This window comes from Cricetulus griseus (assembly GCF_003668045.3).
Source record: "Cricetulus griseus strain 17A/GY chromosome 1 unlocalized genomic scaffold, alternate assembly CriGri-PICRH-1.0 chr1_0, whole genome shotgun sequence".
NCBI classification, from domain to species: Eukaryota; Metazoa; Chordata; class Mammalia; order Rodentia; family Cricetidae; genus Cricetulus; species Cricetulus griseus.
This window is the reverse complement of record NW_023276806.1, coordinates 55,695,173-55,711,027: the sequence shown is the minus strand read 5'-3', so window position 1 is coordinate 55,711,027 and position 15,855 is coordinate 55,695,173. Positions and strand designations below refer to the sequence as shown.

General features: G+C 48.7%; 1 protein-coding gene across 1 annotated transcript; it reads right to left on the bottom strand.

Annotated features, from left to right (window-relative positions):
* Positions 1–2,325: 2,325 nt before the first annotated feature.
* Cd2 (CD2 molecule) lies at positions 2,326–15,267 on the bottom strand. Its single transcript, XM_027393800.2, has 5 exons — positions 15,213–15,267; positions 14,791–15,093; positions 9,444–9,674; positions 6,235–6,357; positions 2,326–2,639 (listed from the first exon to the last, which is right to left on the bottom strand). Exons 1-5 carry the CDS (start codon positions 15,265–15,267, stop codon positions 2,326–2,328), a joined length of 1,026 nt encoding a protein of 341 aa, XP_027249601.1.
* Between the last annotated feature and the right edge of the window lie 588 nt (positions 15,268–15,855).

Below are 15,855 nucleotides of genomic sequence, written 5' to 3'. Positions count from 1 at the left end.
CCAATGGAAAACCCCAAGCCCAGGGAAGGGCTACCTCCCTACAAGTTGTTGGCCAGGGAGGACCCCAAGACAATACAGGTTATTTTTGCTGCTGTGTATTAACCTGCCCGTGTAGCAGAAAGAATGGCAAGAGTCTCACCTGAAATCTCAGCCACACCCTCCTGCATCATCCTCCTAGCTGTATATAGTTCTGCAAAGCTCCAGAGACACACACACAGATGCACACAACGTAGAAGGTTCAGTGAAGTTGGGGTTATCTATGCAGCAGGGGGAGGTCCTCATCTATGTTAGGGTGAGACTTTTTAATAATGCAGTTTCTTTGGAGTCACCCACATTCCTGTAAGCCATCCCTCACGCATGCTCTGTAAGTAAGCGCATAATCTCACTGGTTTGCCAGGTTGGACTTTGATGGAGTTGTACTGTGGTCCGATGCTGTTGCCCTGTCTGGAGTGAGCAGACATTCACATGTCCCCCGGAAAAAGTCATACAATCTTTCCATTTGGCAAAACATGGCAGTTGGAAATGAATATGGCACATGGGCAAGCAATAGCTGTTCCCTCGCTGTGGGTGATTCTGCACCTCTCTGTCCAATCAATAATCCCATCTATTCGCTTAGTTATCCTAACCTGTTACAGCTCAACTCAAATGTCACCTCCTCCTGGAAAATCTTTTGCCACCCCAGTTTAATGACCCAGACCGCAATCAAAGTCCTTTCTTGAGCTCCGTTGCTGGCCTCTGACCAGTGTTTGCCACCTCATGCTCCATTTGTGCTGTCATTGGTCCACTGCCCACCCTGCCTCTTGAGCTGTCTGGATACACAGATGTCACTGTTCACCTTGTTCTAGCATCTCACATAGGCTCTAGCACAGATTCCCTGGAGAGTTCAATGACTATCAAATGAATAAATGTATGGTCAGGAAAGGACCAAATAGTTGCATGTTAGATCTGTCCTGTGCCATACATAATACACTAGACAGCAGAAGAAAGGCAGGGTGGGGGTTGGGAAAGAAGGAAGGCTTTCTGAAGGGGTGGACATAGAAGCTATTGTATCAGGATGGCCAATGGCCTCACAGACAATGGAGGAGACAGCCCCAGATCAGAGACCCTCTCCTCTCCTCCTGGGTAGATGCTGTGATGACTGTTTTGTAGCTGGAACTAATGTTTGGCATTACAGGGACACTGGACTTAATTTGTCTTTGCCCTAGTCATTTACTGGGTTCTAAACAATAGACGCACAGATTCAAAGGAAAACGCAGCTGAGGCCTTGCAGGAAGTCCTAAGTATACTCAGTCTTTGTGGTTTACCCTCAGAGCTTCCTGCCAGTGCTTACCTAGGCTTACCAGGCCTAAGAAGCCAAGGAGAAGGGGCAGACTGGGCCACAGGCATGCCACCTATGCTGCAAAGCAGGTGCCTCTAGCAGATTGGTTTCCAGTTTTAACTGAACACTTTTCTCCCTGCTCCTTCAAAGGCACATCTGCCATAACTGGTCTGCCCTGATCACAAGGGTCACCTGTACCACTTAGGAATGGACTCAGAGGCCTCTTAGCCTGCCCTAAGGCATGCCGCCTAGTGGGCTCCTGGTGTCTCCAGGATCTGTAGACCTCTCTCTTTTCACTGATGATATCACAGATCATCGTGACCCCAACTGAATGACCAAGGAAGTAAAACTCCATGGGTACCTGTTGTTGAAGTGTGTGCACAGAGGCGTCTACACGGGCTACCCAGCCTCCTTTGCAGCTGACATGTAGGGGGTCAGTTCTGGTCATTCAAATGGAGATTCATGTGCCTTCAGTGACCTGAGTGGTTCAGATTTGATGTCATTGTCACCCCAGCTAGCCTCTTTCTCTTTCTGCAGCTTCCTCTCCCAGACCCTGGTCTCCTGTCTAAAGCAGGCACTGTAGCAAATCAAAATTTTATTTTATTCTGCTGAAAGGAAGTGGCCAGTGTCCATCAGGGTACCTGGGAAACTCAAGAGTCTCTGCCCAGGTAGACTGCCTGTAGGACATGAGCCAATGGCCATGTGGTGGCTCACACAGGCACAGAACCTTAGAGGAAGATAATGCTGCTCACCCAGCATCCTTTCATCCACATCTTTATTGCCTCTCTGGTCCTGATGTGACAGCTCTAAGAAGAGGCCACAGATTCCAGAGGCTAGAACTTGGGGCTGCATGGCTAAGTTAGAAGGTACTACTTTGACTGTGCCTGCAAGTTTTGGGAGGTATTTGTGGCCTACTTGTACAAAACACTCAATGGAAGAGTGAGCCTGTGCACTGGGAAAGGAGAAACACACACAGCTTTTTATGGGAAATGACAATGTCCACCTTTTTAATTAGGCGGTGGCAATGGAGCATCTTCTCCACCCCTACAGGGAGGTTTTGGTTGAACTCGAGGTCTGGGCAAGGGAGGGCCTTTCTGTTGGTGAGCCTGTGTGCCTGATGGAGGAGGTCTCTTTCTCTGCTGCTGCTCACGGGTTCGGTGGCTTGGAGGCAAGGGACGAGGGCCAGGTGTCTGGAGATGATGGCCGGGTGGAGGAGGAGCTTGGGAAACCACTGGATTCTGAGACGCTGTAGCTGGGGTTGAGTGTGGCGGGCCCCTTTCCACAGAGCTCATTCTGGGGGCTTTTATCTCCAGCTCTTCATCTGTAATGGCAAGACAATAGCAATATGCGACAACAAAATGCATGAGAGTGTGTGTGTGTGTGTGTGTGTGTGTGTGTGTGTGTGTGCGCGCGCGCGCGCGCCTGCGTGCATACATTTGCAGGTAAACATACATGTGTGTGCCAAGCAATACCCTCTGATGCCATTCTTCAGGCACTGTCCACCTTTCTTGTTTTTGAGTTAAGGTCTCTCTCTCTCTCTCTCTCTCTCTCTCTCTCTCTCTCTCTCTCTCTCTCTCTCTCTCTGTTCCTCTCTCTGTCTTTCTGGCCAACAATTTATCAGGGAGGCTAGGCTGTCTGGGCAGAGAGGCAGGGATCCACCTCCCTCTGCTCCCAAGACTACAGGCACCACCTTACCTATTTTGTATCGGTTCTCTAAGATTAAGTTTTGGTCCTTGTGCTTGCAAAGTAAGCACTTCAGTGACTAAGCCACCTCCCCCAACCCACAATGCAACCATTGAACATGTCTTATGTGATAGGCATCAAACCAGATGCTTCAGGAGATGTGAGGATAAAAGGGAAGTTACTCCCACCCTCTGCAAGCTCTGGGTGTTTCATGGGGGAGAGAAATGCTCCTCACGGGTACAGTGAACCCATGACCTCTTCAGAACTCAGTAATATGAGGGAGGAGGACATTCGGGTGGAGAGCTTTGAGCCTAAGGCACCAAGTGCAGAGTGAGTGCCTGATCCAGAGTTCTAGCTGGATGCTGCCTAGAGACAATCAAGATTGCTAAGCAACAAGTCACATGGCCAGAGCCCACAGTAGCAGGTCTGAGTGGCCCTGATGGACTTTAGTGACTATATTTCTTCTTTGGGGTTTCTAGGGTAGGTCCTGCCTTTCGCTCAATTTGACTGTCATACAACCCACACTCTGGAAGGAAATTGGGCACCCTCCAAGGGGAACTCGAGTCCTTAGAAATGGACTAGTTCCTCCGAAATTCATAAGCAAGACCCATCATCTTGGGCTTTGGCTCCTCTCCTCAAGCTTTGGGATTGTCTGTTTTGTGTGGCTTCCATCTAGGAAGACACACCTGAGATGGTGTAGATCTTCTTACACTGTTTTTTAAACCACACAGTAAATCTGTGGGAACACTCAGCTGCCAAAGGCCTGGAGGGCACTGCTGGGCTCCTTTAGGCTACATTCTTGGCAGTCCAGTCCCTATGATCAAGGCCATCTTCAAGGGGCCAGGGGGAGCTTCTCCATGGGGCAAATGAATGACTGCTTGTATCCTTATGAAGACATGTGTCTTGGCATCACCTGTGGGCTGAAGTTATTGACCCAAGGTTATGCCTCTGGCTGCTGTAAATGCATCCTGAGTGCAAAGACTCAAAGTCAAACCAGGTGGTTTTGACATCTGAGTGACCCACATGCTCTAAGCACATACATAAAAAGACACCCAAATGACTGAACATGTCCTTTGTGCCATCTTCAGTGTCCCCAAAGTAACTGTGCTCATGTTTTGGAGGCTGTGGGTAGGACTTTGATCCTAGATATAGACCAGCAGGTGGTCCTTCATCTACAGCAGCAAGCTCAGGTGGCTCACTGCTGGCTCTTCTGCTTGGTGGCATATTGTTCGTCCTGTGTTTTCTCCACGTGCCCTATGTGTTAGGCCCCACTGCCAAGCTGCAGTAGTGACTCAGACAGCAACACTGTCCTCAGTAAGTGACAGAGCCAGGCTGCACATCTCATTGTCAGCCTCCACGAAGGTGGGGGACCACCAGAAGGTGCAAAGAACCACGTGAGAAGTGGAGGGGGGGTGAGAGGTGTGGTCGGACACTGAGCCCTTACACTGAGTTGGGCAGGCAAGCTGGCTCTGTGGAAGCTATACAGTTGGTACTAACTATGGCACCCACTTGTTAAGAGCAGGACTACAGGACCCTGGTCTAGCCTCTCCAGCAAGGTCCACCATCTGTTCCAGGGACCTTTCGTGCTCTCTTCCTTTCTTTCAAGACTGTCTCTTCTTGGTGACTCAGCTCGGGTCATGGATATGGGTGAGGAAACTCAGGTCCATGGGTGTCAAATTTAAAGAGGCATCATGTAAGAACAAGGTAAGACTGCCTCAAAATTCAAGTGCTGGGTTTTTGCCTCACCCTAGTCATGCTTCAGCCTATGAGCTGTAGCAGGGTCTGAGGTGGTGAGCTAACCTGCTTCTTCATCTGTGTAAATGTCTCTCTTTAAGGCCGTAAAGTGGGACATGGTAGTGAATGTGAAGCATTGAACTCAGCTCCTGGAACAAGCCACTTTATCCACATGAGCGGCTGTTGTGTTTCTCTTCCCAATCTGGTGGTGGCAGAGGTTGCCTTGCCTTGAGCAACACCTGAGGTCCACCTTGGAGGAATGTGTCTGATGCCTGGGCAGTGAGAATGGGTCTTGTAGAGAGGGGTGGAGACAGTATGAGCAGAGATAGGGAAGCCACAGTGATCAGGGCTCTGCGAGTCACTAATTACTAAGCTGTAGAGAATGGAGAACGAGGGAATGATATAAGACACCCGAAAGGTGCCGAGTGAAGAGAGCCCAGGCCCAGGCTGGGTAAGTGGTGGGTAGGATGACAAGATGAGGGTGTTGGCCTGAAAGGAGGACTAAAGCAACACTGAGAAATGAGGTGTGAAGAAGGAAGCCAAACCCCAGAGGGCATGGGGCCCGGGGCCACCACTGTGGGGTGTGGGCAGACTCTGCCCATAGGCTTTACTGGAAGTCACTACTGTGAGCATTACTGGGCCTACTGAATCTCTATAGAGATCTGCAGAGATTCAACCCAACCCTGTGTGAAACAGATTTCCCAGAACCTCAGGGACCTGCCAACCCACTAACATGCCCAACTAAAGGCTGCCCTTACCCCACCATCTGCAGTGACAGCTGGATACAGTCCCCAAAACATTGTCCCATCATGGGTGGTCAGCTCCCTGTGTAGGATCAGCAGTAGCAATGCCTGCTCTGTGAACTTCAGGACAGGTCTGCACCAAGGAAACCATACTCCCAGCCTGAAAGCATCCCCACTGAACAGCCAATCAGGAAAGGCAGGGCCAGCACCCTGATTTTGGCTTTCTATTTTCTTGTAGCGCTGGGACTTGAACTCAGAGCCTCACACAAACTGAACAAGTACTCTACACTGACAGCCTCCCACCCCGAGTGCCTCCTGACTAGAAATAGTTTTACCCATATTCCAAGAGCTTGGTCCTGAACACACCTTCAGCCATCCAAGGCCATGATATTTGTTCCCAGACATGGGGTTTGGGTGGAATCTCTCTACCCTTACAGAAATTTGTGGACCATTCCAGGATCTCCACACTAGCCTTTCACTAAGGCAGCCTCACCTGGTGGGTTCTGGGGAGGTTCACAGCCTGGCTGCCGTTTCTCAATGGTCTTTTGCTATTACCCACCTTCCCTCCCACCCCCGTGAGGACTGTCCTTCAGAAATCCACCTGAGCACGCAACAGAGCCAGCCATAACCTCTGGTCCCAACCTTTCCAATATGAGTCTACCCCTCTCTTTCTTCCCTTCATAGACTCAAGGAGAGATGTGGGAATGTCTCTCCTTGAAGTGGGGGTGCTTTTGATGCAAAAGTGGATGTGCTCACCTTTTCTCTTCCTATTCTTCTTTTTCCTCTTGCAGACACAGAAAACAAGCAGTGCTCCAAGGACCACCAAGAGGACGCCCCCAGCACAGGCTCCCACAATGACATAGAAATGCAGATCTTTCTCTGCAAGAAGAGAAGATGGCTAAGGGAGAGGGTCTTGGGCAGAGTGACCCTTTCACTGCCCCAGCCTCCTACCTCAAACAAATGAAAGAGCCCCATGGGGCTTTCCACCTCACCGAGGCTGAGCTTCTGAGGCCTGGAGTACTACATGAATCTGCAAGGGCTGAGAAGCATGGCCTGCCCACCTCACTCATCCCCCACTGGGAAGAGCATCCAAGCTCTGAGAGGGAGGATGAGTTACTAACTGAGGCTTACAAGACCCTTCCCCAAGTCAAGCATCCCCCAGTCTCAGTGTTCAGCTTTTCTTCCTCTCAGACTCCCTGGGCCCAGGAAAGTGGCCTAGATACTCAGTGGTTAGCAGTGGCAATATGCCGTACTGATTCCTTCACCCGCCAACACAGTGAAGAAGAACAGAGAGGAAAACAGGACAATGGGCTTAGTTTAAACTCTTCCAAGTAAGAGCTGTGTGACCTTTGAGAAGATGCTCCACCTCTCTGAGTCTGTTTCCTTCTTTGTAAAATGGAAACGACGTGACTTACATCACAGAGTAGCTGTCGGAAGTCAGATCAGATAATGGATGGAAAAGTGCTTTGTAAACTGTAAAACAACACCTAGATGAGGGTTTGCTCTTGCAATACTCTGCACTGGTGTTTCTGGTAGCTGTTTCCCAGGAGGGGGGCTGAGCCATCTGGCCTTTGTGAGTCAATAGCAGTTAGAGAGAGCAGCTGGAGCAGGCGGTCAGAGGACTGCCCTGTGGGGAGAATGAGCCTGGAGCTGAGCCCAGCCTCACAGAAGCAAGTCTCCAGCCAGTCCTGGGAAGCGAATGTTAGCAACCAGGGAAGAGGTCTGGGCAAGCTGGAGACCAACCAGGCAGGGCAGAGTTTCAGCCTGTGCTGTCGATGCTGTTGGGTCACCTCTAGTCCCCCTCACCCAGTCCTCACCCACCAGCTGAGAACCTGTCTGGACACTGCCTGTGTAGGGGCATCCCTCAGCGTCCCTGAAGCTGCTTCAAGAATAGATTCAGGGACCTTCAGGCCCGGATGCCTTGCAGAGGATCTGGCATGCCAGAGTCAGTCTCTCTAGCTGAGGGGTTCCCAGGTATGAGCAGAGTGGGTGGGGCATCCTGTCGAAGCTGAACCTTGGGTCCTCAGGCAGGGTGTCCATCCCTTCTCCCGGATACTCTTGGGGAAGCAGGCTCACCTTCCACAGGTCTAGTTTCAAGTTTACCCAGTGCAGCTGTGGGTGCCTGATGGTGGTCTAGTGGGGACATCAGTAGCTATGGTTTTTGTCCTAGGTCCCTCAGTCTCTCATTCCAACTATCCTTCCCTCCCACACTTCCTCTTGGAGACACTATGCCTACATTTATGTAAGGACATTTTATACCTGGGCCCGGCTGCTTCCTCCTCTTAGGAATTTGAGTACATGGCCACAATCGGCTCCTGCCTGCCTTGGACTTTAGAATGGGAGGAAGATTCAAATCCCCTTCAGGGTCTTCAAGGGCATCCCTGCACTTCCATATATCCCTCTTTCTCCTTGATGGTCATTTCCTGGGCCAGCTTCCTCAGTGAACCATAGATTAAAGGACACAAGCCTTGTGTCCTCTCCTTCCAGGGCTCTCCCTCATTGATAAACACTTATTTTGATTCTGGAGGGAACTAGTTACAATAAATATGAAGCATGAGGTTGCCTGGTAAAATACAAGACAGCCAGTTAAATTTGAATTTCATATAAACAATAAATTTTTTAGGATCAATATATAGAACTGTTTTTTTGTCAGCTCACTGGCGTAAGCCCCGTGTCTCCAAGCCGGGGCCTCCAGAAAAAGAAAAAAAGTTTTGGAGTCCCCCTCATGCCTTTGTGATGGGGAAATGGAGGGTGGGTGGGGGCAGGGAGGTGGCAGAGAGGGACTGCCCATGACCTGAGGGGTAAGGAAATGAGTGCCATCTGAATCTGTGACTGGCAGACTCTTGCTGCCTTCGGTGACCCCCACCTCCGGATTTTTCACTGATGTGTGAAGTGAAACGGGTCTGAACTGCATTCATGGCAGAAGTGATGGGACAACCCTCCTGAGATCACATTCCCAAGGCTGTCACTATTCTCTGGGACACTGACTCTTGTTCTCAAGTTGTTCTGATGACGACGACGATGACCACGGAGCTGCCACTTCTTGAGACAGCTCAAAGGCCCATGTGAGAGAGCCAGGGAATGGGTCCCCGGACTTCTCCTCCAATACCCTAATTTTAGTGTTGACCTTACCCTGTGGATCATGAGACGGAAGTCCACAGAGGGGTGGGCGTTGTGTTAGGATCTTACCAACTAAAATCAGATCAAGTGAAAGTTAACATTTAGACCTCTGGCTTCCAGACTGGAACTAATGCACGATAGCAGGCTTCTCCTCAAAAACTGTTGCTGGGGGCTGGGCACAATTAGGTAACCCTGTAATCCCGGTGGGAGGCTGAGGCAGGGGGATTGCTGCAAATTGGAGGCCAGCCTCTGTTATACAGTAATACTCTCCCACAAAGCAACGCAAACAAAACAAGAATGGATTATTTCTGGGAGCTGTGGCAAGCCCCGGCTCTGGAGATCAATTAGGCCTTTGGAGTGCAGGGCTGACTGGAAGCTCTGCAGTGTAGAGCTGCTCTGGGGATGGCAGGAAGGGCTGTGCCTCTCTGTTCCCCAGTTCTACTCTCCCTTGCCTGCCTCCCAGGCATTCTGAAGCCTTGCTTCTCACACCCAGTTAAAGAGACATCAGATCTCCAGACACCAGCCCGAAGGGGCACCTTGCACAAGTCAGATTCACTCCTGTAAGAGTCTCCCCCTACAACCCTGCAATCCTTTCTTCCAGGAGAGGCTCCTGACCTGCCCCAAGTCAAGTAACACCTGTGGGAGGACTACCAACACGAGTAGACAGGAGCACAGCTCCCCAAAAGGTTTCCAGGAGAAATAGACATCTTTTCACCTCCCACCCTGAGCCACATTGACCTCCCAGCCCAGGCACTGTGCAGTCGAGGTGGCACTGTCACAGTACCCTAGGCCTAGCAGGCTACCCCTGGGCATTTGGACCACCCTGACCTCTGCTAGCTCCGTACCTGAGCAGCTGATCGTGGTTGTGAAGGACTCCTCGCTGACCTTGTTTTTTGCACTGCACTTGAACGGCACATTCAGGTTGGTCCACGTGTATCTTATGATCTTCTGATGGAGGCTGGTGAGAAGTTTCTTTCCTCGATACAGCTTTAGTTCAAGGTCTGTTCCTTTCTCAACCTCACAGGTCAGGGTTGTGTTGCTGCACTCCCAGTAGATCTCTGGCTTTGAGACCCTCTCTAAAAGACAGACCCAGTTTTTATTAGGCAATTTTTGAATACTTTTTTTTTTTTTTTTAACGACTGATCTCACTCTGTAGACCAGTCTGGCTTAGAAGTCTTCTTTCTTCTGCCTCTGCCTCCTGAAAGCTGGGGTTATGGAACTATGCTCCCCTGTATAGTGGCTGTGTGCTTTTTTAATGTTAGTAAATATGCCTATTAACATTGAATTAGTTTGGGACTAGGTAAGTTCAAAACTCCTAGTTTTGTTTGGGTTGGTTTTTTGTTTTGTTTTGTTTTGAAACAGCATCTTTGTTTTGTTTTTGTTTTTTTTTTGAGACAGGGATTCTCTGTGTAGCTTTGGAGTCTGTCGTGGAACTCACCCTGTACACCAGGCTGGCCTCAAACTCACATAGTCCCACCTGCCTCTGCCTCCCGAGTGCTGGGACTAAAGGTGTGCACCACCACCACCCAGCATGAGGCAGCATCTTAACATAGCTCAGGCTGGTCTCAAACTCACTAGGTAGCTGAGGAAGAACCTCTCTCATCCTCCCCATCTGCCTGCTGAGTGCTGGGATTATGGACATATGACAGCTCCTATGTGATGCTGGGGAATCAAGCATTCTACATTATATTGAAATTCTTTAGAAAATAATTGTATTTAGCTGACATGGAACATCTTGAACAAAATCATTTCTGGCTGAGTTCAGAGACACAGGATATGAGCTAAAAAAAGGCACCACAACTGATGCGTATATACGGTTTGTGCCCTCAGCTCTTTTCACATGCATGACGTCATTTGATTCTAACAGTGAGGCTCATGTTTGTCTTCCCTTTTACAGATGACCTAGCATTAGACTATCCATTAAATATGACAAGTCTGGCCTGCAGAGATGGCTCAGTGGTTATAAGAGCACGTGTTGCTCATCCAGAGAGCCTAGGTTGGGTTCCCAGAATCCATGATGGTCAACTCATGATTACCTAGTTTCAGGCGGTCTGACCCCTCTTCTGGTCTCTGTGGGCATCTGCACACATGTGATACACACACACACACACACACACACACACACACACACACACACACACACAAATAAAATGAATTTCAAAAAATAAGGCAGGCCAGAAGAAGAACCCTGCAAAGGATTCCCAAGTCCAGGAGTGTAGGTAAGGTCAACCAGGAATCCCATTTTGGAGCAATGGCTATGTGAGAGGCCCATGGCCTTAGCTACTTGCTGCCCCATAGCATCCTGGGAATAGAGGGACAGGCTAGCATGGGTGTATCCAAGAAGCCAAAGCTCACCAGAGGAAAGGCACCATCTGAGAACCAGGGAGGCCTCTGTCATTCCAAGCCCTAAGGTGCTGAGTTAGTCTCTGGCCTTGCGGGGCCTCAACTTTAAAAAACAGAAACAATATTCTCTGCCTGTCTCAAGCCAGATGACCTGTGGCCAAGGCCTGGGCATGTCAGCAGAGGTGGTTCTCCCATTCACAATGCACACTACTTGCCCCTCCTGTTTAACACAACACTACATAAAGGCTACACCCGGGGGGGGGGGGCATGCCCTGGCTTTGGTGTGAGGCCAGACCCAGTGTCCAGTTCCCCACTTTCCACCTAAAGACACACTTCTGTCTTCTTCACACCTCCCTGTTTTCCCAGACCTTCCATCTTCTCGCCCTCTCAGTGGTCTCCATTTGTTACAAAGGGCAACAGTGAATTTTTCCGATTTCCTCTCTCTCTCTCTCTCTCTCTCTCTCTCTCTCTCTCTCTATTTCAGACCGCAGTGTCTTCCCCACGGGCCTCCCCAGTTTAATTCCATTTCCGCCCCAACATGCAAGCTTGTAAAACTGTAGTTTCCTTGCCATCCCAAGATTCTGCCTATCTCAGAATAAAGAAACAAGGCAATCATTAGCACCCAGCAGAGCAGGGGGCTGGCTGCCTATCTTTCTAGAATGAAAAACATGCCCTCCTAGTAACATCCAATCATTTCAAGAAACACTGATCAAGTTTAAAAAGGCTGTAAAGGCAATGAAGATCACCTACAATTCTGCTACTTGTGGCCATTAACATTTTGATGTATGTCTTTATCAGATTTTTTCTATGCATAAATCCATAATACAATGTTTTAAATTAAAATTGGATTATGTACCTGGTGGCAGGGAATAGTGTTGAGGGCTGAACTCAGGGCCTCAGCATTTAGGCAAGAACTCTACTACTGCACTATGTCCCCAGCCCCTGAATCACATGACTTTGTAACCTGCCTTCTATCTTTTAAGATTGTATCATTACATTCCCTTCTCATAGGCTTCAGTGAATGTACACCTCCACCATCTCTGTAACTGGTGCTCCTAATTAAGCTGCTAAAGAAAACATGCACTAGCATTTTACTGGTGCAAACACAGTGACGAGCAACCTTGTTTGTAGATAGTCTTCCTGTAAATCAGCTTTCTGAAAGGGGCATGAATGGCTGGCTGTTCCTAGATATGGCTTTTTTTATGTTGTTTATTTTGGGTTGTTGTTGTTTTTCAAGACAGGGTTTCTTTGTGTAGCCTTGGCTATCCTGGAACTCACTCTATAGACCAGACTGGACTTGAACTCCCAGAGATCTGCTTGCCCTTGACCTCCAGAGTGTTGGGATTGTCTGCCACTACTGCCTGGCTAGATATGGCTTCTTAATCTTGGCCTTCTAGGATCCTCTCCTTCTCCACAGGTTTCTTGGGGCCCTGCACTGTCCTTTCAGTCAGCTGCCTCATTGGGGAAGGTAGAATCTCGGAGCATAGCGAAACAAGTGGAGGGGGACCCTCAGCACTGAGAAAACAGGTGTGGTATCCTAGGACTCCAGGGCACCTTCATACCCCTGTTGAATATTACAGGCCTCATGAGTAACCCCTAATAGAAAAATCAGAAATTTTCCAAAATCCAAAACTTTCTGAGCCACAGTGCAATACCACAAGTGGGAAATCCCACACCATGACACCATGTTTCCTGCCCGATGCTATTTAAAATACTGTATTAAATTACCTTGAACAGGGCATATGAAGCATAGATATAAGCATAAATGAATGTCATGTTTACATTTGTGTCCTCTCTCCAAGATACAGCACACATATATATGCAAATACTTCAAAATCTTCACAAGGCCCCAAATCCTAAACACTTCTAATCCCAAACACCTTATGTAAGTGATACATAACCTGTGCTGGGTAATCAGGTTCAGAGCCGAGAACAATCTTCCAATTCTGTGTAATATATAATGATGACAGGACCACAAGTTGAGTCAAGATACTGTGTGGCATTGTCATTTGCATGCAATAATGAAGTCACTGTTTTTAGTCTAAGGGTCTGGGTTTCCTTTAGGGGTAAAGAAAATGTTGCCCACGGTGATAACCACATTAACTCCATGACTATGCAGAAAGCTGTTGAACTGTGCATAGTAAAGAGACAAACTGTGTGGTGTGTGAATCATACAGAATCAATGAGTTTATTTGGGAGGGAATGTCGCCCTCCTTGTCAAGGAAGCCCTGGGTTAGCATCCTGACTTTGATCCTGTCAAACAGTAAGAACATGGCCATGTCACTCCCGACTGGGTCTCTGTTTCCTTTTAGATGGACAGAAGCTTGTAATTATAAGTTCTCAAGATTACTAGGTGCTTTAAATAAAACCAGGCTAACAAGCTCCTGACTTCTCAACCCCAAAATAAAGGTGACCGTAGAGCCCCATGGCCTGCAGTCGTGACTCTGGCCATTCTCAGTGCCCATGGCAGGTGGCCTTTCTCATTCTCACCCCATTTCTGGAAAGTTCTCTCTAGACAAGGTTATAGGATTAGGGTCTGGAAGGGAGTCTTGCATAGAGGAGCTGACATTAGGTCCTGAAGAGTGGCTGGTGCTAGGCCTAGGTGCTGAGTACAGGGTGGGAGAGACACCACAGGTAGGATGAGGGGAGTCCTTTCTCCGGTGACATTTCCTGTGTGAAGCTCAGAATGAAGCTCCCTGAATGGCTGGTCTATGCTGTGCAGGCATTCTCAGCTTCCTCTGCAGGTAGAGGGCAGGCTTTCTCATCTCACCTATTATTGCGAGGAGATGTCACTTGTCCTTGGGCTTTCAACTTCAGTGACATTCAATGCTTTTCTCTTCCTTCTCACTCACCCAAGCTTCCTTGATTCCCCACCACCACCACCACCATACCCACAGCCTGCATGTTTGCATCTCTCCTCATCTGCACTCACCCTTTAGACCAAACCAGTGGTTATCAGGGACAACCGTTCACTAGAAGCACTTGGAAGTTATAGATCCCACTCCATGCCAGAGGCCTAGGCATCACTAACTTCTTACAGCTTTCTTGCTGGTTTTTGTTTGTTTGTTTGTTTGTTTGTTTTTCAAGACAGGGTTTCTCTGTGTAGTCCTGGCTGTCCTGGAACTCACTCTGTAGACCAGGCTGGCCTCCAACTCACAGAGATCTGCCTACCTCTGCCTCTCAAACACTGAGTGTGCTCCATCACCAACGAGCTCTTACTGGTTCTTTTGTGCTACTAAGATTAAGACCACCCACCGTCCTCCTTGTCCTCACTTGGAATTACAGTAGAGCTTTCTAGCTAGTCTTCCCACATCCACCCTCAGTGTCCTGCACTCTCTGTACATGCAGGCACGAAGCCTCACGGTTTAGTTCAAGTCCCAGCAAAATCACTGTCCATCTTCACTGTGATGATGTTGAAGAAACTAAAAAGAAAGAATTGGTCCTTCGCTCAGGATCTCCAGGCCTTTCCTGCCCTTTCACTCCTTCAGAGCACTCTGGCTTGATCTTGGTTCTCCAGACAAGAGACACACGGCTCCCTGGGCACCTTCTGCTTTCTGACACCCTGTCTTGCTACTCCTTTATCAGCCACCAAGGATGTCTTCCTTTTTTCTCTGCTAGCCTGTCCTCTTTCTGACTAATGCCAACTCTAACCTGGGATTCTTGGCGTAGCCCCACAGCCACCCCAAAGAGAGAATGAAAGCTAGATAGGCTTGAGAACACCCCACCCACTGGAGTGTACATTGTGGGCCACAGAGGAGATGTTGAATAGGAATGTTACAAAAACACTGCATCCCAACTCGCTACATCGCACTGGAAGTAAAGGAAAAACTTCATAGAGGGAAGACTCACCTAGAATCCTCAAGTCGAATGCTTTTTGCAGCTTACTACTGCCATTTGCACCATACACTATCACATTATAGGTGCCGTTGTCGTCTCTCTTCAGTTTTTTTATTCGCAAGGTTTCATTCGTCAAGATCTCAAATGCTTCCGATAGCAGAAAAGGTTTCATCTCTTTTTTTAACTGTGCGACCAGCGTTCTCCCCTTTTCCCATCGGACTTCATCAGTATCAGTCACTTGAAAGTTAGGGATGGTCAAGTTGATATCATGACCCAAGGCACCCCAAATAATACTACTGTCTCCGGAGACCGTCCCTGTAAAAAGCAAAATGGTTGCTGAGGTCTTGGAACTACCAAGGATCTCCCTCTTTGACTCTCACACTCATTCCAGGGTCTCCAGAATAACTCCAGAGAAGTTCCACACGCCGGCTTACCTTTGTTGGAAATGCTGAAAAGCAGAAGGAAGCCAGCTAGAAATTCACATCTCATCTTTAGACTCTGTTTCACAGTGGTGATTCTGAGTGCTTCTTTCTAACGTGATGGCAGTAAGACTGGCAGAAGCCACACCCAGCAACCTGAACCACGTGTCTCTCAGGCTTGCTGTTCACCGTAGGGAAGAAAACACTCACAGTCCCTCAGCCCCATAGGAGGCCCTCCTTTGCCAAAACAGGTGTTCTGTGATCCTGTGTGTCGGCGTCACATTTTAATCTTTACGAAACTGTTGAGGCTGGTGGTTTCGGCACCCCATTGAAGAGAAGAGCTGAGAGGTCAGTCACCCCATTTGTAACAAGGGCTCAAACTCACTCAGACTCACTGTCCACTCAGCGGTGCTGCCTCCAACCGGACCCCGTAGACTCACTGGTAAATGTTTGTAAGAAAATGGGATTCAACTATGTATCCTATGGGGAGAGATGCTAGAAAATGTGTGCACGTGAAATGATAAAAATGGATTTTCCCTCTTCCTTGAAAATATTTTTAATATTCTAAAATTGTTCATGTAGGGGCCTGGAAAGATGGCTGGGCAGTTAAGAGCACTGGCTGCTCTTCCAGAGGACCCAGATGCCATTTCCAGCACCC